The sequence below is a fragment of the Molothrus aeneus genome, chromosome Z, assembly GCF_037042795.1.
Source record: "Molothrus aeneus isolate 106 chromosome Z, BPBGC_Maene_1.0, whole genome shotgun sequence".
In the NCBI taxonomy this organism is placed as follows: domain Eukaryota; kingdom Metazoa; phylum Chordata; class Aves; order Passeriformes; family Icteridae; genus Molothrus; species Molothrus aeneus.
This window is the reverse complement of record NC_089680.1, coordinates 688,574-712,816: the sequence shown is the minus strand read 5'-3', so window position 1 is coordinate 712,816 and position 24,243 is coordinate 688,574. Positions and strand designations below refer to the sequence as shown.

The window sequence follows — 24,243 nt, the reverse complement described above, 5'->3', positions numbered from 1 at the left end:
GAACTCATTCTGACAGGAAAGAATCTGGGTCCACTTTAGGAGACAACAGACTCATTCTGCTTGCAGAAGGTCACAGGGTATGGGTGTTGCTAACAGCCCTCTTTGTTCTAAGATTTAAGCAGAACATGAGTCTGGAGCCCTGGTTCAGTACCCAGAGCCCTCACGGCGCTCACCTCTGGCACCACCCTGTCCTTACACAGCCCCGTGGGCTCAGCAAGGGTTTGGCTGTTTAGTGTCCTGGCACAGTTACAATGAATTAATTGCAATCTCCTGTGAAACTTGGAAAAAATATCACAGAGTCATAGAATGTTTGGGTTGGAAGGGATCTTAAAGCTCATCCCACCCCCAGCCCCCTGCCATGGGCAGGGACACCTTCCACTGTCCCAGGCTGCTCCAAGCCCCATCCAGCCTGGCCCTGGGACACTGCCAGGGATCCAGGGGCAGCCACAGCTGCTCTGGGCACCCTGGGCCAGGGCCTGCCCACCCTCCCAGCCAGCAATTCCTAATTGCCAAGAGCCCAAAATCTGTGCCTGCCCTCTGGCAGTGGGAGCCATTGCCTGGGTGCTGTCCCTGCAGGCCTTGTCCCCAGTCCCTGTGCAGCTCTGCTGGAGCCCCTGGAGGCCCTGGCAGGGGCTCTGAGGTGTCCCTGGAGCCCTCTCTTCTCCAGGCTTTGATCTAACTTCATAAAACTTGAATTTTGGTGTCGAAGCAGAACAAGAAACAAGTCCCTAGGAGGACCCATCATATGCTGCAGACAGAGAATCCTATTTTTGTCTTATGCCTTTGTCTCCTTCCTCCCTCATTTCTCTCGGTCCCTGTCCTAAAGGTCTCTTTGACCTTTTTTATTCCACAGGAAGGAGTTTATTGCTTTCCTCATGGACTGACCTTGTCTTTGGCCAGGTGTCCTTCCTGATCACTTCTTTCTCCCTCCACAGTGATTCTGCTAGTGGGCATGGAAAGCCTCTAGCTGTCCCTCCCTCATCACTTCAGTCTGTTTGGTTATCCTACTGACATGAAACCTCTGCAATTTTAACATACTGGAACCTTTTTTTTTTTAAGAAATAAAGAAAATCAGTTGGACCAATCAACTTCACAATAAAGTCATTGCTAAGGACACTACAAAAATGACCAAAAATTCAAACCTGACATAGGTGTCACAGCTAAGATGTTTTCCCAAACACAATTTTGGATGCAAGAACTCCCTTTTGCATAACAATAAGGCCATTTGTAAACTTTCAGTGCCCCATAAAGGAAAAAATGCAAGACAATACATTTATATCTGTGGATAACTTCCATAACTGTTTATAGTGGGTAGCAATCTTTTTTTTCCAAAATCCGTATTTATAAATAATTTCTATTTTCACTTGTGAACCACTGAGAACTTTTATGAGTATCACGGGCTGTAAAAAGAACAGTTATTAAGGAAATGAGCATTTTCTGTCTTCTGGATAAAGTTAGATGGCATGTGTTCAGTGTGCCTGAGGCCACACAAAGAATAAAGACAATGTAAAAAACCCCAAACCAGTGAATAACTCTACATTCAAAACAAAGCACAATGAACAATCACTTAATTAAAGATTGTGTTTCACTTTTGAAACCAAGATGGTGAATTAAACTTTTCATAAAACCTTTATCTATTCTTTCCCGAACTTTGAGTCAAATTCCAATATTGATGAAGTCAATTTTTATTGTAAAATATGCAGAAAGCATAATATATTTCGTGTATCACCACCTCCTTCAATGGAATACCTCCATCCATATCATGTTAGTGATTTTGGCTCAAATATCTCATTTTACTGAATTTCCAGACATAAAAAATTTACATAGTTTGAGCTGGACTACTATAAAGCTGAAGTTGGAGCTGAATCTTAATCATTCTCCCTACACCTTCACCAGGAATTTCACACAGGATGTTCAATCTTGGAACACAAACTGCAATTTCCAAGACATGTGTATTCAAACCAGTACATACAGAATTTCAAATTTCAAATTTTGCTCATGCATTCCTTCCTGAATAAATCATGCCAGGCATGAAATACCTTTGAAGGAATAAAGAAGAGGATTTTAGGTATGGTAGTTGATCATGAATTCAAAATTGACACTACAATATCTGGTATCACATTATCCAGACAGGCTCGAGCAGCGCCCCATGGAAACATCTGAGGTTTAACAAGGCCAAGTGCTGGAGCTGCACCTGGTTCAGGGCAACCCCAGGATCAACCCAGGCTGGGGCTGAGCAGAGGGAGCAGCCCTGGGAGAAGGAGCTGGGGGTGCTGTGGGTGAGAGCTGGACCTGCCCCAGCCTGAACCCCCCTGCCCCGGGCTGAGCCCCAGCGTGGGCAGCAGGGCAGGGGGGATCCTGCCCCTGTGCCCCTGGGCTCAGGTGAGAGCCCACCTGCAGAGCTGCCCCAGCCCTGGCTCCAGCAGCACAAGGAGCTGGAGCTGCTGCAGCCAGTGCAGAGGAGGCCACGGAGCTGCTGCCAGGGCTGGAGCCCCTCTGCTCTGGAGCCAGCCTGGCACAGCTGGGGCTGCTGAGCTGCACAAGAGAAGCTCCAGGGACACCTCAGAGCCCCTGCCAGGGCCTCCAGGGGCTCCAGCAGAGCTGCCCAGGGACTGGGGACAAGGCCTGCAGGGACAGCACCCAGGCAATGGCTCCCACTGCCAGAGGGCAGGCACAGATTTTGGGCTCTTGGCAATTAGGAATTGCTGGCTGGGAGGGTGGGCAGGCCCTGGCCCAGGGTGCCCAGAGCAGCTGTGGCTGCCCCTGGATCCCTGGCAGTGCCCCAGGCCAGGCTGGATGGGGCTTGGAGCAGCTTGGGACAGTGGAAGGTGTCCCTGCCCATGGCAGGGGATGAGATGAGATGAGCTTTAAAGTCCCTTCCAACCCAAACCACTCTGGGATCCTCTGACCTAGTGTATGCACCTACATAAAACACCCACACCTTCCTCCCATGGTATTTGTTGGAAATACTTCTCTCTGCAAACAGCACTGATGTGCAGATCAATATACTTTCCAAGAGATGAAATGCTTAAACATTTTCAGAAGTACATGAAGGCATACTAATATTTGAAAAAAGGAAAAATGCAATAAAAACACAGGATAATGACAAATAATGTAACATCAAATAATGTTACATTATATGTCAAGTGTTTTTCAATACAAGACCAAGATTAAGTTTATTATCTGTTCCTAAACACACGCTGTAACAACACAGTACTTGAAAAATATGTATCTCAAATAAAAATGTTTACATCCTTCACTCTAATGTCAACATCATCCCCTTTGAAGCATTTCTGTGAATTTCTGTTCTTAGAAACAAACATGCAAAAGGTAGCCTGTCATAAATAAACCACTTTTCAAAGGAGAATTGAGGTTAAAATAGATAGGAAATTAAAGATAGGTATTTTCATCCTGAAAAATACTGCATCACTGAAAGAAAACATTTATCAAGAATATTAAATTTTTTGTAAGGGATGTTAATATCGAGTCAGAACCCAACTGCAGTGAATGCTGAACAAAACAAGAGATAATGAAGCATTTCATAAGAGTGCAATTCACTATGGAAAAAGCTACAGTTAATGACCTACACGGAGGTTAACTTGGCTTTAGGAAGTCCCAGCCTGCCCTTGCCCAGTTCAGTGTAAATGCTGTGCCAACATCCTGGGAAATCAGCCCACAGCATTTTTTTAACTCCTGTTATTTAACATTTCTCTGTATTTTCTTTATTTCTCTCTTCTTGGTAGCTCCAGCCTCTCAACAACACCCATGTCCTTTCCTATGTATATCTGAGAGATAATGCCAGGGCCTTTAACTTGCTCCCTTTTCCATGTATCTTTATTATGAACAGTAAAGTTGACCTCCCTAACATCACATCCCAAATTCACAGTGTTTAGTGATTTTCTCTCCCTTGTTCTATAGCTCATAAGGAAAAAATATAAAAATAAACAGAACAAAAACCAACCAAACAAAACCCAAACAAACAAACAAACAAAAAAGGTGGGGGAAAACAACCTGTGAAACATCACTGGAGGGATTTAAAAGCTTTGTGAATGTGAAAACTTTGGTGACCTTGGCAGTGTTGGGGGAATGGGTGGACTTGATGCTTTTAGAGGGATTTTTCAGCCTAAATGATTCCATTAAATGTAGAGCAAGGACCTAGAAAGGTTAAAACACATCTCCAGAGAAAAGTATATAGGTATCAAGAATATACCATGGTCTCCAGCATGTACAGAAGCATTTAGAAATACACTACAGCTTGAAATGCTCTGAACTACTCATCATTGCAGGAAGATGACAATCTTGGAACGGATAATCTGGAAGCCTTTAAGGAAGGAAAAATGTTTGGAGTACTGCATTCTCCCAGCTTTTGTCTCCATCACCACCACTGTTCTCCCAAACAAACATGTGTGATCAAAATCACCGCAGCTCACAGCAGGAAAAGGTTTGTCAGCATCCTGAAGGATCCCCAGCTTGGACCATCTCCTCATCTTTTATTAAAATATTTTCCATATCTAGCAAAAGTCACATCTTACCCAAGTTTCACAATCAAACCTTGACAGAGCTGAAATGCAATCCTGTTTCTCCACTCTAGTCTGCCTGTCAATGTTTTCAATTTTATTCTTCAGTGAAAAAGGTGTTACAGACAATACCAATGAGATCTAGAAATGTCACATGGGCATGAATAGCCCCTATTAAGAAAAAGCAGATTTTATTCAGATAAAGCTTTAAAGCTATTGTTCATTACTTTTCAGTAGGAAATATGTCATTATTTCCCACATACACTGTCATCTGAAATTACCTTACCCACTGCCGAACCTGTCATTTTGCAGAGAGATTATTTTATTGCCTTCAGACATTCTCAAGTCTCAGGATTGGTGGGACAAGTAACACAGATTTGATTTAATTATTTATTTCAGCACTCTTGCAGTTGTGCAATATTTTTCCATCTTAAAAACTAACATGATAGCTTTTAAGTCCCAGTCCTTTGAGCTGCACAGTAATTAAATTTACATTGTCTTCAATTTATTTGGAAATTAACCTCCTTCCCACAGAGAAAGAGGTTGAGCTTTACCTCCCACTCAGTTGTATAAATCTTATTCTGCTGTGTAATTCTTCCTGCCTCTATCAATCTAAAAATCCTCCTAAATTCCAAAACATTGCCCTCCCCAAAACACACTTTTTCAAAAGGCACATTTCTGTGATGTTCCAGGTCATTCTCTGTTTTTCCCAAAGTTAAGACAACATTTCCAGGAACTGACTTCATCATGATAAAGCAAACACTAACAAATTTCATCTTCTATACTGTACAAAAACCAAGTACAACTACCATGGGTTGGGATGCTAATTCCACTCCTGCTTGGGAAACAAATGCTAGGCCATACGATCAAACATAAACTGCATCTCAATAGGATATTCAGAAGAGACACAGTAAGAGTCCTTCTAGGCATGTACAAACCTTGTTCTGAATTTCAATTTATCCAGGTGACAGAACCACAGAATCATTTAGGTTGGAAAAAACTTCAGAGATCACAGAGTCCAAGCTGTGCCCAACCTTGTCACCTAGCCCAGAGCATTGAGTGCCATGTCCAGGCCTTCCTTGGACACCTCCAGGAATGGGGACTACATGGGCAGCCCCTTCTAATCCCTGACCTCCTTTTCCATGGGGAAATTCCTGCTGGTGTCCAACCTGAGCCTGCCCTAGCCCAGCCTGAGGCCGTTCCCTCTGCTCCTGTCCCTGTTCCCTGGAGCACAGCCCGATCCCCCTGGCTGTCCCCTCCTGTCAGGAGCTGTGCAGAGCCACAAGGGCCCCCCTGAGCCTCCTTTGCTCCAGGCTCAGCCCCTGCCCAGCTCCCTCAGCCTCTCCTGGGGCTCCAGCCCCTTTCCAGCTCCATTCCCTGCCCTGGACACGCTCCAGCTCCTCAGGGTCTCTCTTGTCCTGAGGGCCCAGAGCTGTCCCCAGCACTGGAGGTGCCTCAGTAGTGCTGGCATAGATCACAGATGAGTTTTCCCAACCCTGGTGGTGTAATCTGAAATCTTAATTCAATGCCAAAACTATCCCGGATACTGAAGCAATTTGTAAATGTGAACAACTGCACAGACAGTATAAAGACTTTCAAAGATAAAATCAAGATAATCATGGTATTTTACAATTAAGCCAAGTTGTAACAGAGTGATGAAGTAGAGACTAGATAAATGGGCAGGGAGGTGGACAGAAACCTGGCTAAACTAAAAGGGTCAGAGAGATACAGTCAGCAGCACAAAGTCCAGCTGGAGCCTAGCCAGAAGTGGTGCACTCCATGTGGTGATTCCGGAGGAGGCCACGGGGCTGCTGCCAGGGCTGGAGCCCCTCTGCTCTGGAGCCAGCCTGGCACAGCTGGGGCTGTTGAGCTGCACAAGAGAAGCTCCAGGGACACCTCAGAGCCCCTGCCAGGGCCTCCAGGGGCTCCAGCAGAGCTGCCCAGGGACTGGGGACAAGGCCTGCAGGGACAGCACCCAGGCAATGGCTCCCACTGCCAGAGGGCAGGCACAGATTTTGGGCTCTTGGCAATTAGGAATTGCTGGCTGGGAGGGTGGGCAGGCCCTGGCCCAGGGTGCCCAGAGCAGCTGTGGCTGCCCCTGGATCCCTGGCAGTGTCCCAGGCCAGGCTGGATGGGGCTTGGAGCAGCCTGGGACAGTGGAAAATGTCCCTGCCCATGGCAGGGGGTGGAACAAGATGGCCTTTAAAGATCACTTCCAACCACTCTGGGATTCTGAGACCAGTGTTTCCCGACATCTCCACTGATGCCCCAGCTGGTGGGGCAGGCTGCAGCCTTGGCAAGTTTGCAGGTGATACAGAACTGTGAGGAGAAGCTGAAGCACATGATGGTTGGGTTGCTAGGACAGGCTGGATAAACACTCCAAGAGAAATCTTGTGAAGCTATGATGGGATGTACCAGATCCTGGGTGTTGAGGGTCAACCACGTACAAAGCAGCTTTGCAGCAAAGGCCCCCATGTTCCTGGGGAACACAGAATTGAAGGTACACCTGCAACTGACCCTCATAGCAAAGAAAGCCCGGGGCACCTTGGGCTGGTGAGGCACAGCACCACCAGCCCAAAGAAGAGGTGATCCCCCCTCTCTGCTCAGCACTGAGAAGCCTCACCTGAAGCACTGGGCTCCCAAGCAGCAGGGACATGCACACACCTCAGCAAGTCCAGCAAAGCACCACAAAGATGATGAGGGGACTGGAGTGTATCACATGCAAAGAGAAGCTGAGAAGCCTCTGATTAGCCTGGGAAGAAAAGGCTCACAGGGGTCTCAGAACATACAAATATCTGATAGGTGACAAGGTGGTGTTAGATCATAGGTAGGAGTTGATGACCTAAAGGTCTTTTCCAATCTAGATGATTCTGTGATTCTGATGGGAAAATCTAGAGATGATTAAGGCAGACACAATGATGCCCAGAGAAAGGACAAAAGGAAATGGGCCCAAATTGCAATACAGGAAATTGCATTTAACCGTAAGAGAAAAACCACAAGTTACACAGAGAGCTTGTGGAGTCACCATCTTTGAAGATATTAAACATCAACTGGATGTAGCCTTGGGCATACAGCTCTTGGTGACCCTGCCCTTGGACATGAAAATCTCCAAAGATGCTTCCTAACCAGGCACTTTAATGATTCCCTGAAATCACAGAGCACAAACATTGAGCACAACTCAATAAACAACAAAATGCAAGGAAAACTGTCTGCTGGGAATGAATACCAAGTCAATGTAGAAACCTGTAAAGCCACAACTGTACTACAAAGCACTCGGGGAAATACAGAAAACATACTTCAGGGTAAAATCCTGCAGTAGCAAGAGGATGGCTTGTTGATTAATTACAAGAATGCAGTATTGGAAAGATCGGATTTTATTTATTAGGTTGGAAGCTTTTTATAAACACCAATTTTAATTTTTTGCCGAGTGAATGTCACGCTAAAAGCAAGGACTTGCATTTTTTTCACTCTGGTGAAAAGGAAAATACCCATGTTGAATTCCCTTAAAAAGTCTTCTGCAAAACTGAGAAGCAATCACTGAACTTTGACCAACTGGAAGTCAAAAACTCTACCTCACTACTGCTAACAGGTCTGTTAGAGGCACCTTACCATATCTTATCTATAAAACTATATTTTCCTCATTTATAAAATATTCTGGTAACTACAGAATACAGGCAAAATGTAAAACTGCACATCATGCACCTAGAAGTATTTCACGTAACCAAGTGCACAAGGCAGGAACATTAAATGGGAACTTTAAAATCTTTCATTAGTTATTTGTATTGAACCAGTTTTCAGCTAGGCTGACGCCCCAGAAAACTTTTCCAGCAGAAGAAAAGCCAAACGCTAATCACTGTCCTGGAGGTTACACTGGGCCTGGAGGATTAGTCATCTTTGGAAACCAGTTGTGGTTGTTCTTATTTTCCTCTCCCACTGCTTTTTCTGATCTGTGGCTGCTGCAGTGGGAGCATTCTCATCAATGTTTTCTCATAAATTCAGCTTACAAACACGAAAGAACAAAACCACTTAAGAATAGCTCACAGCTCTCACCCCCTACATCCTGTTGCAGAGTGAGGATCCAAAAACTCCTTACACAACTTAAATCAATCCTTTGGAGGATTGGAATAAAGAGCTGACTAAATCTTCCCCCCAAGCCTCTCTCTGCATTTCTTGGTCAAATAGGCTGTGGTGAGGAAGGGAGATACCAAAATTTTAGAAGACATAACAGTTGTTGTTTTCAGATGTTCTCAACAGAAGCCAGAAATTAAAATAAGGAGTTGTTCTTACAGTGTTATTAATTCTGCAGATCTGGAATGGTTTGGGTCACTGAGGTCAGTATGAATGGATCTGGATGCCCGTTTCCAATTTTTCAGGTGTTACACCTTCAATAAGCAGGTCAGCAGTGTTCCCTACTCCTTTCCTCCCCATCCTGTTCCAGCCACTTGGGGACCCAGGCCAGGTCTGCAGGACCCAGCAGCCCAGGGGCTCTGCCTCTGTTGTAATGTGCTTATGACCCCTCACTGGTGGCACCTGCCCCTTTGATGGAGAATCACTGATTTAGATTCAACAGCTGGGCAGCTGGGAGACTACCCAAAACTACTTCAGAAGGAGAACCATGAGGATGATGCCTCTAATCACTTATACTGCTAATCAAATATTTAAAAAAAAAAATTTTTAATCAAAATAAGCCAAGCTTCCAAACTCATGCTATCTACAGCTGCAGTTAATTATACGAATATAAACTCTCAGGTATTTTCACTAAGCAGGTCTCCCCTATGGCTCCTGTGCAGAACATCTCTGCAGCACATATCACAACATCTGGTTTGGGACAATTTGGGCTTACTGGAAAACATCCTGGGTTTCACTATATAAGGGTTATCTCCTGGACTCATCACTTTTAAACTAACGTACCAGCCCCACATCAGCAGACCACTCAGATATCCTTCTTATGCACAACATCCCACTAACCAAATTACATTTCAAGTGAAATCCTCCTATGAAGCTATGAGTATGTTGTGAGGTTCTCTCATTTTTAACTGCACTGCTGATTGTTGGGGTTATTGACTAAAAATAACTGCTGAACTAGAATTTTATATATTTTATGAAGTGGGACACTTTGCATCCAACCTTAAAAGCATAAAACTTTAAACCTCTTGTCCTCTACATTAACAAGATTAATTTCTTGCTGCTTCTGCTCTTCAGAGTCCTTGATCAAAATTTAAAATTTCACTCATCACCACTATTCATATGCACAATTTGAATCCCTTAAGCTCATCCATCTCTGTCTCCAGGAGATACCTGCAAAGATGTTTGCTGCACCGTTCTTCTTGTGAATCATTTGTTGCTCAAAGCTTTGCAAAGTTCTTTGCATATTTTAGTACTGAGAGTACTGTCCAGCTCTGGGTAGACACCCAGATCTCTCTCAGGAAACCCACGAATGTGGTTTAAACATTTAGTTCTCAACTGATATCAAGATGTAGATACTCCTACTTAAAAGGGGGAAAAATATATACATTCTGATGCTTCAGGCATTCTGACTGGAACATCTTAATCAAAATTATCAATTGTGACAACTCTAGCTGCTGTCAATACTTTCTTTAATTTGAGAAATTGGAAGACGTTTTGAATCAGTAACATATGTTTGTCATTTTCTAACTGAATAATTTTCTATATTTAGGCATTAATTAAATATTTTACTAAGCTGCTTTCACTAGTCAAAGTTCATGCAATGCTGTTTGGGACATCAAAACAGACATGAGTGCATCACCTAGAAGCAGAAAGCGAAGAATACCTGCAGGGCACTCCCTGCTGCCAGTGGCACTGACTTCAGGAAGCTGCTGGAGAGGTGCATCCAGGGAGGTTAGCAAAGACAGAGGGGCTGGATCTCAGCAAGGTTTTTTAGTCTAAGGATAAAACTGGCTGAGATGAGCATAAATTCTTTCTCCTTTCACCTATAAGCTGTTTCAGTACATTCAGACTGACACGCATTTTGTTAGCATTCTCCTGAACTCTTTGGACAAACTATGGCATTTTTCTCCTTTTACTCCCAAAACAATAGCTTATTTACATACTTACCAAAGAATAAGACACCCTCCCAATGCTGATTAAATGCCAGACGTTACGTAGGAACGCAAAACCCCCGGACTCTGAACATACTGCTACAATGGAAATGTGTGAAAGTAATTTTGTTCCAGTTTCATCTCATGGGAATGTGGGCTCATAAGCATCCAATTAAAAATAATTCTGACTGATCGAAATGTGTTTTAGCTTCACACGAGAATGCATCTAGAAAATGCCTGTGATAGATTTTTTACCAGGGTGGGAGGAATAAAGATTATTATAGAGAAAGAACCTCACTCTTGTAATTTTTCCCCATTCAATTTCATTCTTTGTACATGAGAATGTAGAGTTTTGGCAACCTGCTCTGTTTTGTACTATTTGGGTCAAATCACCTGGGGAACCTGAGAAGACATAATTTTTAGTGGGAAGATTCCAAATCAAAATGCATCCTTTTAAAGCAATCTATAAGGCAAACAAATGAACAAAACCCTGCATGGCAATCTGCCTATAACTTCCATTTTTTTTGCCAAAAGAAGCCACTTTGATCCACTCATCTGCACAAGCCATAGGAATTCCCTCAGTTACTTCCTCCTTCAAGCCCAATAGCTTTGGCTGGACTTGGACATATCTTTTAGGAGAGCATCCAATCTCATTTAAAAATTCCAATCCAGGGAAATCCAGAGCCCTTGTTATTCCAGTGACTCACATACCACGTAAAAAAAGATAGACCAGTCTCAGCTGGGTTTGCTTTCCAGCTACTGGAGTGCATTGTACTTTTGCACAGGATCATGGAATATCCTAAGCTGGAAGGGTCCCCCCAGGATCACCCAGTCCAGCTCCTGCCCTGCACAGACCCCCAGCAATCCCACCCTGGGCATCCCTGGCAGGGCTGTCCAAAGGCTCCTGGAGCTCTGGCAGCCTCGGGGCCGTGCCCATTCCCTGGGGAGCCTGGGCAGTGCCAGCACCCTCTGGGGAAGAGCCTTTCCCTGATATCCAACCTAAACCTCCCCTGACAAATCTTATTAAAGAGCTCTCTTATTGAAGGATTTATTCACCCTTGATCTTCCAAATAATTTAAGAAGCAAACTCATAAAAATGCCATAGAGTACTTCTGATTTCTTTCAAAGTCAACCGGTTCCTTTTATCTTGCAGCATGATCTATGTGCGTGGAATTCCACCAGCTTCATGAAAATACACCTTGCTTTCATCAAGCTTAGACAGTTACATTTTCATATCAGCAATCTCTCCCCTTCACTGATTGCTCCTTCCCTAAAAACTATTTTTGGTACTTAATTTTAAATAGGCCAGGACTTAACAAATCAATGCAGAGGGTTTCCACTAGACATGCACTCACTTGATAAACATCCAGTTAAACTGTATTTGAGTCCTGCAAGCCAGGCAGTTCTTCACCCAATGAATATCCATACCGTTGATTTTATATCTCACTGGCTTCTTGATCACTATGCTATGCAGTACAAAGATAAATAATCTGTAATAGAATTATTTATAAACAATTCTGCTCTGCCAAGTCACTCGATGTTGAGTGTAAAGCGATCCTTCCATAATAAACAACTCCAAGCCTCCAACAAAATTATGAGCAGCTGACTAAAAATCACAAAGCAATAAAATATTAAATTATATTCATTCAACAGACCTCTGACCTTTATTTTTTTTTAATTTTATTTTTTCCCCCAAAGAAAAATTATCAAATGAGCTGGATTTTGGGGAAATGATCCACACCAACACAGCAGCCAAAAAAAAAAGCCTCATCTACTGAGCTGTGCCCCCCAGCTCAGAAACTGAGCCCCACAAACCATCTTGCATGGAAGATCAGAGAACAGAGTTTCCATAGAAATTTACAGGCCACTCTAGAGAAATATCAGCATATGGGTATTAACAAACCAGCCTGAATCCTTGAAGAAATATTAGTGCAGTGCGATTGTCTTTTTTTCTTTTGTCTTTTTTTCACTTGTTCTTGCTTCTATTTACTTCTTAAGTGACTTAATTAAATTCTGTTCAGCTGTTCCATGGTCTGCCTAAGACTGAAGTTTAAAATACACCATAACTACTGAACTCAATGACTATTGGTTGACAATTACAGTAACTCACAGCATTGGGCAGGCATTGAAAATAAAAAGTAAAACTGTGCATATTAAGCCCAGTAGAAAAAAGACCACCTTTGAGAGTTCAGGTTTAACACTGGTAATGGAAGCAGTTAGAATTTATCAGTGGCACAGCATTAAGACAAAAAAAATTGTTCATTGTCACAAAAATGTACCATTTCCAACTCTGACTCCAAAAGCTGGAGATACTATGCCATGTTTCAATAACAAGGAAAATTTCCCAGCCCACCCATAATGATACTTTCTGATAATGTAATGACACTGCAGTCCCTGAATGGCACTGATCCAGTCCCCATAGCCTCTCAGCTCGGCAGGATGCTGAGCAGAGACCACTGAATGGTGTTTGGGGGAACAGAAAGGAAAAAGAGAAGGGAAAAGATCATTGGTAAAATGCCAACTTTGGAAGCAAAGTGCAGAATCTTATTTAAAAATCCTGCAGAAAAATAATGTTTTTATTCAGTATTGTAAAAAAAAACAAAACCCACAAGCTTGTTATTTCTGAAGAGTGCTTAAATCTAACAACTTTTTACATGTATTAGATAAATAAATTTTTCTTTAGGGAAAAATATTTTGAACTATGCTATCTAACATTCTAAAAATAGCCTGCTTTAGTGATAAATGAAGTGAAGCTGTTCTTGCCTGTGACAGATCCAGATTCTGCCATCTTCATTACTCTACTTTTAATTCTATGACAAATGTGGAGCCATTTATGAAAGCTCTGACAGGTTAAGCTCACAGTGAAGTAAGGATCAATGTTTGTCCTATCCCTGGAAGTGTTCCAGACCAGGCTGGACAGGGCTTGGAGCAACCTGGGATAGTGGGTGGTGTCCCTGGAAGAGGGTAGAATGGGATGAACTTTAGGGTCCCTACCAACCCAAAGCATTTAATGACTCTAAACAAGGCTGATGCATTGACTATTTTACTCGCACTAACTTAGGGTGTTTTTCACACTAACTGCCTAAAAACTCAATGGCAACAAATGCTCACGATTATTGGAGAAAAAGAATTCACATCTGCCAAGCCTCATTTGAAAGAATATGAATTGTTGCACATCTCCACAGAATAAATCCTATTAATCCAAGCAAAAGCCATTTAAGGTTCAATAATACACGTTTGACTTATGTTTTTCCCCACCTTCTTTTCACAGACTAAAGTCAAAGAAAATATGTCAGATTTGCAAATGCTTAAGTTGTTTTTGAGGATGATACCTAGACACCTTTCCTGCATTGTCAGGGTAGTAATCCATACCAGGACACAGGACTGGGATCCAGGCTCTGTGCCTCAGCACAGCTCGCACTCCAAGGAAAAAGGAACTGGAAACTGGATAAAAAAATTCAAGTTGGCTTTAAGCAGCACTTGAGCATCAGGTTGCAGCAACAGAACCATTTCTAGTAAATTAGCAGCATTTCTCAAAGCTAAGCTCCAAGGCCGCGATCCCAATAAGGCAGCACATTCTTAAATGAATGTAATTGCATAATTCCATTGACTCTGATGGCATGGGAGAAGGATGGCTGCAAAGCTCATTCTCCATATGCTTCAGACAATGCCAAAACGCTTCTGAAAGGCAGCATTATAATCTTATGAGATACATTTTGCTGTTTAAACAAACCTAGCATTAAGTAATAAAAGATAATCAAAATGGGTAAACTTAATGTCAATTTGATATCATATTTCTTGGTCTTTTTTACTTAGGAAAAAAACCCTTAATTAAAATTAATCCATAATAAATTTTATCTCTGCAACTTTAAGACATATTTACCCAATTTACAAAGTTCAGCAAAACTGTATTTCCTGCTTTCACACACAGTATCAAGCTTGCTATGAAACTAAAACTGTCCATAATTTGTTCAGCATCCCAGAACTAATCATTGCTTGTTAGCTGCCTCTTTGCCAGTACATGCACTAAGCCAGTCTGCCTTCAAAAGCAATTTTCCTGAGCTTGACTGCAACCCAGAGAGGTTTAAAAGAAAACAGGAACACACACGAGCATTAAAATATCACATGATGAATATGAAATGCAAAAGAAAACAGTAATAGTGGCAAACATATCTCACATCACAAAGCACAGTTGCTGCAATAAAAAATACATAGCACAGTCAAAACAGAATTATTAGATATTAGGAATTTTGCATTACAAACCCAGGCTCAATATTTATGCTATGCTAATGCTGTGCATAATAAAATGGGTATTGTACCCACTATGTTTCTAGAATTTGCAATAGACCCAAAGCAACACTAGCACTAAATACCAATGAAAGCTGCCTGGAAATCTGGTGCTATGGGCTTGCTCCCTGTGGGACAGCAAAATATGTGCTATTTTGCATTCCCTCTTCCCTGCTTTAACCAATGTTGGCTGTCCAGTAAGTGTGGGGTGTGGTGTGCCTGTGCCACATCACCACCAGGTTCTCACACACATCTACAGAACACTGAAAACCTGACAAACACAGAATGGCTTGGGTTGGAAAAGACCTGAAGGACCATCTGTTACCAAACCCCTGCCATGGGCAGGGACCCCTTCCACTGTCCCAAGCTGCTCCAAGCCCCATCCAGCCTGGCCTGGGACACTGCCAGGGATCCAGGGGCAGCCACAGCTGCTCTGGGCACCCTGGGCCAGGGCCTGCCCACCCTCCCAGCCAGCAATTCCTAATTGCCAAGAGCCCAAAATCTGTGCCTGCCCTCTGGCAGTGGGAGCCATTGCCTGGGTGCTGTCCCTGCAGGCCTTGTCCCCAGTCCCTGGGCAGCTCTGCTGGAGCCCCTGGAGGCCCTGGCAGGGGCTCTGAGGTGTCCCTGGAGCTTCTCTTGTGCAGCTCAACAGCCCCAGCTGTGCCAGGCTGGCTCCAGAGCAGAGGGGCTCCAGCCCTGGCAGCAGCTCCGTGGCCTCCTCTGCACTGGCTGCAGCAGCTCCAGCTCCTTGTGCTGCTGGAGCCAGGGCTGGGGCAGCTCTGCAGGTGGGCTCTCACCTGAGCCCAGGGGCACAGGGGCAGGATCCCCCCTGCCCTGCTGCCCATGCTGCTTTTGAACATATTTAATGCAAACATTAATATATTTGCACATAAAATCTACCAAAATAGTAATGAAAACTGTAATTTTTTGATAAGTACAAAGACAGGCAACACCATCTGCGGGTATCAGAGCATCGTTGGAGACCTTCTGCTCTGGACTAAAATTTATATTTTTTGCCAGGAATACTGGATGGTGGGATGGTGATTTATGAATCACCATAATTAATTATCCTTTGCCTTCAGTAATTTGTAAATTCCATCTCTTCTCTAAATGGGCTGATCACACAATAAAACACTGTAGTACTTTAATAGAGGATGGATGCATGGATTCAAACAAAAAGCTTTTGACACCTCACTTATTTTGTTGTATTCCATGCTACTTACAGACTTAGACAGGCAAATTTCCTGACTGTACTTCTGTAATCATCCAATATCAAAACAACAATAGAGAATTAGCCATAAAAAACAGCTACCTCTATATTTTTCCAGCAGCAATTTCTATTTTAAATCCTCTGTTCTCCTCCTATCTCAGAAAAAGATAACCTGCAATGAAAATCTGAGATTTTACAATCTCCCAGATTGATGTACTCTAATATACCTCAACTGATGCATAAGCCCTATTTCAGAAAGTGATATCAGTAAAAAATATCTCCATCACTTGTGGTAAGTGGGGAGTAACTAGATGAATGTTTTTGCTCTAAAAACTTCACAGGCTTCTTACATGAAAACACATACAGTGTTATCAGTGCTTATTTTCATCCACAGAACACCTGAAAGATGCAATATCCATGGAGAAAAACTCAGTCTCCCAAGGGTGATTTTTTCAGCTCAATGTGTAGTGCTGTTGCTGTACAGAATTACAAAAATTTCATGGAAACAAGCTGGAAGAATTACACTACTTATTTTACATTTTCAGGATATCATTTCTACATGTCAAACATTACATCTGAAAGAAGATTGTAGTGTAGACTGCACTTATTATTAGTATTCATTTTTAAATAAGCCTTTGAAATCTCAGGCCTTTGACTACTTTAATACCATGTCCCTGTTCCAAATTAATCTGGAGAATGCCCCTGGGACAGCTAGATTTTCATGTCCTGTTGAGATCTTCAGAGTAATTCTCCATCATTATGTACTACTATAATTTTTTTCTTTTGTACAAAAAGAGCTATTTCAGCTTGCATGCCGTATTTTCTTCCCTTGACAATCAAGCTGGTTTTACTTATGTTTACTGTGTGGTCCCTTGCTATTGTATGCTGGCTTTGCTGGGAAGCTGCATTTCCACCCTGGATGCCTTCCATGTTCTGATCAATTTTGTCACGCAATTTTCCCCTTGTTTTCCCAAAGCTTCTAGGGACTAGGTTAATATATTTAATTATCCACAGCATCAACAATGTAATAGTAAAACTTTAAATTTTACTTGGAGTAAATAGCTAAGAGAAATCCTTTGGGTATGGCAAGTAGGACTTACTTTTATATTCACCCTTTTTACAGTTTCTGTAGAACATCTATAATTCCCTATCACAAAGAAGGATTTGGGGCTGGTGGATTCTCATAATTCTTATTCTGTATAATCAAAAGGAATCAGACATACAAAAAAGGAGAGATCTTTAATTGTCCCAAGTAACAATCAACAGAAGAGGAAATGGACTCAATTTGTGTCAGGGGAGGTTTAGGTTGGATATTGGGAAGAATTTCTTAACCCCAAGGGTTGCCAGGTACTGGCACAGCTGCCCAGGGCAGAGGTGGATTCCCCATCTCTGGAGGGGCTTAGAAGCTGTGTGGATGTGGCACTTGGGGACATGGGTAAGTGGTGGCCTTGGCAGTGCTGGCTAGTGTTTGGACTCGATCTTAGAGGGCTTTTCCAGCACAAACAATCATGTGATTAACTTCCACAAAAACTTCCTGAACTTGAGGCAAAAGCTCTATCATTTCTACTCTTGAAAACAAATTATATGGACAACGTTACAAAAAAAAAAAGGGTGTCAAGAAGTATTAGACACTTGCATGTAACCTCTGCACCAACTCCAAACAAACTGTGCAACTGCAATGGAAGTTTTGTGAATCACAGCTCAAGTTCTTATGTCAAGGCTTTGGAAATGGATTAAAATACTTTAACATAAAAAGCATTTAAAGCTTCCAAAGGCTGAAGAATTTGCATTCTAAATTTAAAAAGACAAACCAAACCATTAGTAGACTCCCATTTCTAACACACTTTTTAGAATATACATCAAGGATGTCATAAAGACACAAACTACCCCCTTAGAAATTAAAATTATTCATCAGTTAACTGAAAACATGCACAGATCAGTCACAGGGCATGCAGCATGCAGTAAATGGAGAGGAGAGGTTAATAACCTGGAAGCATAGGATCTGAGAATGTGAGAACAAGTTAAAGACAAGAGTTCCTCTCCATTGTCACTGAGGGTCGAGAAGCAATGCTGCAGCGTAGAGCAGTGGGAGTGGGGGAAATACAGTTTGTCCAAGACATACACATATCTCCGCAAGTGGCGGCAGGTATAACTGAAAGACAAGGGTAGAGGGAGACAAAACAGAAAAAAGAGGTGTTTTCCTTTAAGAAAGCTAAGTCATGGTTTAACATCCCTGGCTTTTGTGCCAAGAGTCAATGGAAGATGCCAAGAAAGCAATGGAGCGGTTTGACATAAAACAAACAGTTTCAAGAAACAGAGGGATCTGTTTGCCCCTGTGCCCACATGCTGGTTCTGTCACTGCTGCACGGGGAATTTGCCAAGTCTCACACATTAGACACAAGAATTTGGGCTTCTTTTGGGTGTGTGTGTCATTTCTCTCCCTCCTCCCCCCTGTTTTTTGCTCCCAGTATCATCTTAAGAGAAGTTTTATCTCTCTCAATAAATGCAGGAGACTGGTCCCTGATTTACAAAGGTTACCTTTAAAAAAGACCTAAGAATGTTCACAAAATTTAACTGCCTTTCATGAAAACTGACAGTTGACTTAAAGGGGAAAAAACCATCCTGAGTTATTGCTCTTGTAGTCTGGGATTTCAGTGGTAGAGCATTCCTGTATTTAATTCTAGTTGCTCAAATGCGATGCTTAATCATAACAGAGTTACTCAATTAAGACCTGGCCAGCTTTTCCATGAAGGGCTAGAGTCACTTCTGTGAAGTAACTACAGAGCAAGCAATAAAACATTTAAAATTGATATTAAGCAACAATGAATGCACCTGTGTAAGAGATATATTCCCTATGCCTATGCACAGGATATCCTCCCACTCATATGGAAAGGAAAATAAATTCATTAGCGCCGTTCACCTGCAACAAACTGCATCACTGGAAAGCTCTGAGGCACATAGAAAACATAACCTCAACTACCTTTTATTATAGGGTTTGTATAGAAAGTACTTCACTGCATAATAGTGCACAGCCCAGGGTGTGCCAAGTATGATGATGTGATGTGATGATGTGTCTCAGTGATCTTACAGCTGGACTTGGTAATCCCAGCGATCTTTTCCAACCTTAATGATTCTGTGATTCTAAGTTGTCCAGAAAGTGTTTTAACTGGCCCTAAATACTGAGAGACAAAAAGGTCAGCTCATGATGGTCCTACCAGGCTCTGCTGACCTCATCTGCAGCCAGGGGACACAGCCCTCTCCAGGACAAACATATCCATGGAGTGCTAAAATGGGAAAGTTTCCCATGGAGATTTATGAAACCAAGTCTCTTCTGCTAACTTTGGCAAGAACCAACAACACCTGAACTCTAGGCTCCATCCAAATCAAAAAAACCCATTGTTTCATGGCATCCTAGCTGGAAAATTGGCCCAGGGGTTATACATAACCCAACTACCTGCATTTCACAGGCTACCGTCTCTCTAAATCCCTATCTGACATAGTCACTCACATGCGCCTGAAACACTTTCCTGAGACATTTGTGTACCTTGGGGAAAAAACAGGACAAAAAAGAGTGCCACCAACAGCTAATCAGTGCAATCAGTGGGACTCTCAGACCAAGACTGCACCAAAACCAACCTCCCTCTGCTTTGCTTTAAACAACACTCACTACTGGATTACATCAGTCCTATGTTTGCTCAGGAAGTTTAAGAACACAAGATCCCTTTTGGCACTTCATTTGCAGACATGATAATTGTCAGGAGATGGAGAAGCTCAAGGATGCCATTTCCTAAGCTTTCCCGCCTTTTCTGCTTTCCTGACCACAGCACACTGTGAGCAAGGCAGGCTATTCTATTCACTCCACAGGCCAGGGATGGACAAGATAAAGGATTTACAGGGTCCCATACTAAAGAAAACCCTCAACCCACAAGCCTGCTCTTCCAGCTACCTGGAGAGGCAACATGCTTTTTTCCAAAACCAAAATAGAGAGCATAATTTAGAATGATGATGCTTTGAACATTTAAATGGTTCTAAGCCCACTGTTACCATTTACCATATTTAACCAGGCCTCTTACTAGAAAACTCCTTCCAGCTATTCAGTCTTGTTAGATTTATCAAGAAATTGAACTGGTCTTCCATTGTAGAATCCCAGAGTGGTTTGGGTTGCAAGGGACCTTAAAGCTCATCCAGCGCCACCCCTGCCGTGGGCAGGGACACCTTCCACTGTCCCAGGCTGCTCCAAGCCCCATCCAGCCTGGCCTGGGACACTGCCAGGGATCCAGGGGCAGCCACAGCTGCTCTGGGCACCCTGGGCCAGGGCCTGCCCACCCTCCCAGCCAGCAACTCCTAATTGCCAAGAGCCCAAAATCTGTGCCTGCCCTCTGGCAGTGGGAGCCATTGCCTGGGTGCTGTCCCTGCAGGCCTTGTCCCCAGTCCCTGGGCAGCTCTGCTGGAGCCCCTGGAGGCCCTGGCAGGGGCTCTGAGGTGTCCCTGGAGCTTCTCTTGTGCAGCTCAACAGCCCCAGCTGTGCCAGGCTGGCTACACAGAGAAAGTGATAGCAACTATCTTTGACCCCTGCCAACATTCTCCATAAATGGGAAGAACAGGACTTGATCCCATAATCACCATCACCGTATTCAGGCTTAACTGACCAACAGGGTGAGGTGACAGCATGTGGTGGAGGAGGAGAAGTTTTCCCAAAACATCACCCAGAGGTTCTGGAGACACACCCAGTTTCAGCAGCACTGCCCTCCATAGGCATTCCTATTTTCAAAGCTGGACTTGAGAAGTTTGACATTAAACTCACATCAAGAGCAGTGCAATCTCATAACTCTGTGACTTTCATAGCCACTTTGACCAGCAGAACTTACATCAAATTGAAGACTAAGCATTTTTGTTATTAAACCCTCTGAAGTAAATCAGAATAAAATCAAGGCTTAAGAGCAGAGTTCCTTTAAGACCATGTACATTAAGAGACATTGACATCAATTTTCACTGACTGCTTGTGAGTTTGAAATAAGCTTACTTGATCCACCAGAAATGAGGTTTCCAGTTACATCTACTTTTACTGAAATTTTTGTTTTCTGCATGTTTTATGGGGAACATTTCTTTTACTTTATAGCAAATGGTGATCAATCTTCAACTACAATACAGTACTGAAATATTTGAAAAACACTACTGCAAAAAATAAAGACAATCATACTTGATTTCAGGTGTGTGTGTGTGCATGTGTGCTATTCAGGTATCCTGTTTACCTGGAAAACAAAACTGTAGCTCACACTGAACTAAAATCCCACTTCAAAAGACTGTAATCTCCTCATATAGAAATCCATCCGATCAACATTTTGAATTCTGATACAACAACATGACACTTCCATTTCTAAAAGCTTAAAGGCAGAGTGCCTTGTTATAAAACTCTGTCAGGTAATCTGGGGGAACTTGAGTTATCCGAATCAAAAAAAGGTAACTATTCATACATAACAATAAACTATCACTCTATTTATGGTAATGAAAATAATAAAACTCTTCTCTTGCCTTCTCACTACACAAAATACACAGTGACATTCAACAGAAGTTTAAATTATGAACAAAATTCCATATGCTCATCAAAACATCAAGTTATTGAAGTTCTTTGTCTTTAACAGCCATGAAAGCCACAAAACCCAAAACTTTCATATCCAAAGCAACAGAGGTCAGCATCAGTATTTTGGAGACTAAAGTGCCAGGATCCTTTCTGTCTGGTAGTTCCCCATCTCTCATATTGGATCAGTTGGGACCCTCTGTGATTACAGAATATCATCTGGATGGAAACATAAACATGAAAACCCAACAATATCTTTAAGATAACAGAAGTTCAAAACTCACAGGCATCATGGCAAAGCACCAAATTCAGTCTTTATAAAGTCAGAAAGCAGCATTTAGAACGCTCCAAGGATTTAATCTCATAGGTATTTTTATAGGTTTCTTGTTTGTTTTTCATTTTCTCTACTACATATTGAGGATGCAGAATTAAAAGAGACAAAAATTGAAAAAACCACCAAAACCACCATAAAAATGTTCACTTGCTAACCATCAATAATGTGAATTTTGGAATAAAAACATACCTAAAGTAACTTGGTACTGTAAGAGACAGCACAGAGAACCTGACATCTGTGATGAAGCCTGTAAGCTACCTGAGAATTTTTTCCTCTCATGTTTCTGGCATCCCTCAGTGATTCCTTCTCTGATCATGGCACTGTCTAATCTTGCCCAGCAGCTGGTATAGAGAGGGCAGGGAGGAAGCTGCAGTATTGGCTGACAAAAGAAAAAAAGAGAAGAGAAAAGAAAAAAAAAAGGAAAAAACCCCCTCAAATAAACCACATTAGTCAGCCATATCAACTTCCTAGAAAAAGAAAAAAAAAAGTTAATTTGCCTCAAAGGGGTAATTGATCCTGCTTTTAAGTCTCCCCAACTTCTGAGCTGTCCTTTCCTCTGCCACCCTGCAAGGGCAGCCTGTTCTCATCAAGAGATGAATGCCTTCATCTGACTGCTGTGAGAATACTCTCACCCACTTACCCCAATCTTCTGTAATCCTGGAGCTCTGGTCCTCTGCCTGAGAGCTTTTTAAATTTGTCTGAACCAGAAGTAGTTAAAATGAACACTGAGACCCTCTACTGTACTCACTGCTCACTGCCTGAAACCCAGGCAAATGTAGGGGAAACATGCAATTTCTACACACATACAAAAATTAACCCAGCATATCTGCATTTATTTGCAATTAAGTGCAGATTTGATGAACGTAAAGAGAAGTTTTTTCTCTTTTTTCTTACCCCAGTCAGTAAAGGTATTCTGATGACAGGAGTCAAGCAAGAGCATCAAAGACACACTTTAAAACATATGGGAGTTTGATGTGGAGAGCCAGAGGGAAGGTGGAGGTTGCCACGTGAATAGAAGAGAATATTTTCAGTAGGAAGGGACCTACAACTTTCTGGTCAAACTGCCTGACCAGCTCAGGGATGACCAAGTTAAACCATACTACAGCATAAGCACAGGGTGCCCAGAGCAGCTGTGGCTGCCCCTGGATCCCTGGCAGTGCCCAGGCCAGGCTGGAGAGGGCTTGGAGCAGCCTGGGACAGTGGAAGGTGTCCTTGCCCACGGCAGGGGGTTGGAATGATACAAGACTAAAGGTCCATTCCAACCCAAACCATTTTGGGATTCCATGATGGACCATCTCTCTAAGAAGGCTGTTCCAGGGTTTGACCAACCTCTCCATAAAAAAATGCTTCCTAATGTCCAGTCTGAACCTCCCCTGGGCAGTCTTGAACCATTCCCACCCTTCCTATCACTAGATCCCAGGGAGAAAAGGTGACTCCCTTCCTCAGGAAGCTGCTGCAGGGAGCAATGATGTTGTGCCTCAGCCTCCTTCCCTCCAAAGGAGGCCAGCCCAGACTCTTCAGCTGCTCCTCACAGGACATTCCTTCCAGCCCTTTTGCCAGCTTTGTTGCCCTTCTCTGGAAGCATCCAAGGACCTTCACATCTTTCTCAGATGGTGTGTCCAGAACTGCATGCAGTGCCCAAAATGACACTGCAACAACACTGAGCAAAGTGGGACAATCCCCTCCCCTGACCAACTGTTTTTGCTGTGTGTGATGCACACCAGGATGCGGTTTTCCCTCTGGGAATGCCATGGCACAAAGGATGTCACAGCTTCCTGCAGCCTTAGTTATCCCCCTGATATATGGAAGCCCTCCAAGCAACTTGTGTGAAACCATCAGATAGTCAAAACCAACAAATAAGCAAGACTTTGCTGAAGATTCTTCCAAAGGTACTCTGAAAATTTAAACATCCTAATTGGCCACTGAAATTATTTTGGCTTAGGTGATCATATCACTTCCAATATTTAACTCAAACTCCACATTAACTCAAGAAGTGAACATAAGGCTACAGCCACAGACTAAATGCCTAGCAAAAATAAGAGTTTGAAAAAAAGAACTGTGGAAATTCATTATACATTTACATTCATTTTTTCATCCAAAATTTAAGATTTGAACAAGACAGCAGCACTAAGCAAAACACGCAAAGCCACTTATTTGTTTAAGCTAGAAAGATGATATTTTCTCTAGTGAAAACAACTGTTATTTTAAAACGGGCAAAGGCAAAAATGTAAACAGCACCAGGCCAACATCTTAATGAC

The 24,243-nt window shown here is 42.7% G+C and overlaps 1 protein-coding gene across 7 annotated transcripts in view; it reads right to left on the bottom strand.

The window, feature by feature from the left end:
* DYM (dymeclin) overlaps positions 1–24,243 on the bottom strand; it is a 210,578-nt gene that overhangs the window by 75,790 nt on the left and 110,545 nt on the right. For 4 of the 7 annotated variants that reach the window (XM_066569260.1, XM_066569261.1, XM_066569262.1 and 1 more), the window contains one exon: positions 18,061–18,225. The exons of the other annotated variants lie outside the window; for them this stretch is intronic. In XM_066569260.1, the coding sequence (XP_066425357.1) occupies positions 18,061–18,225 (165 nt within the window). The remainder of the gene's footprint in view (positions 1–18,060; positions 18,226–24,243) is intronic. 7 annotated transcript variants of the gene reach the window in all.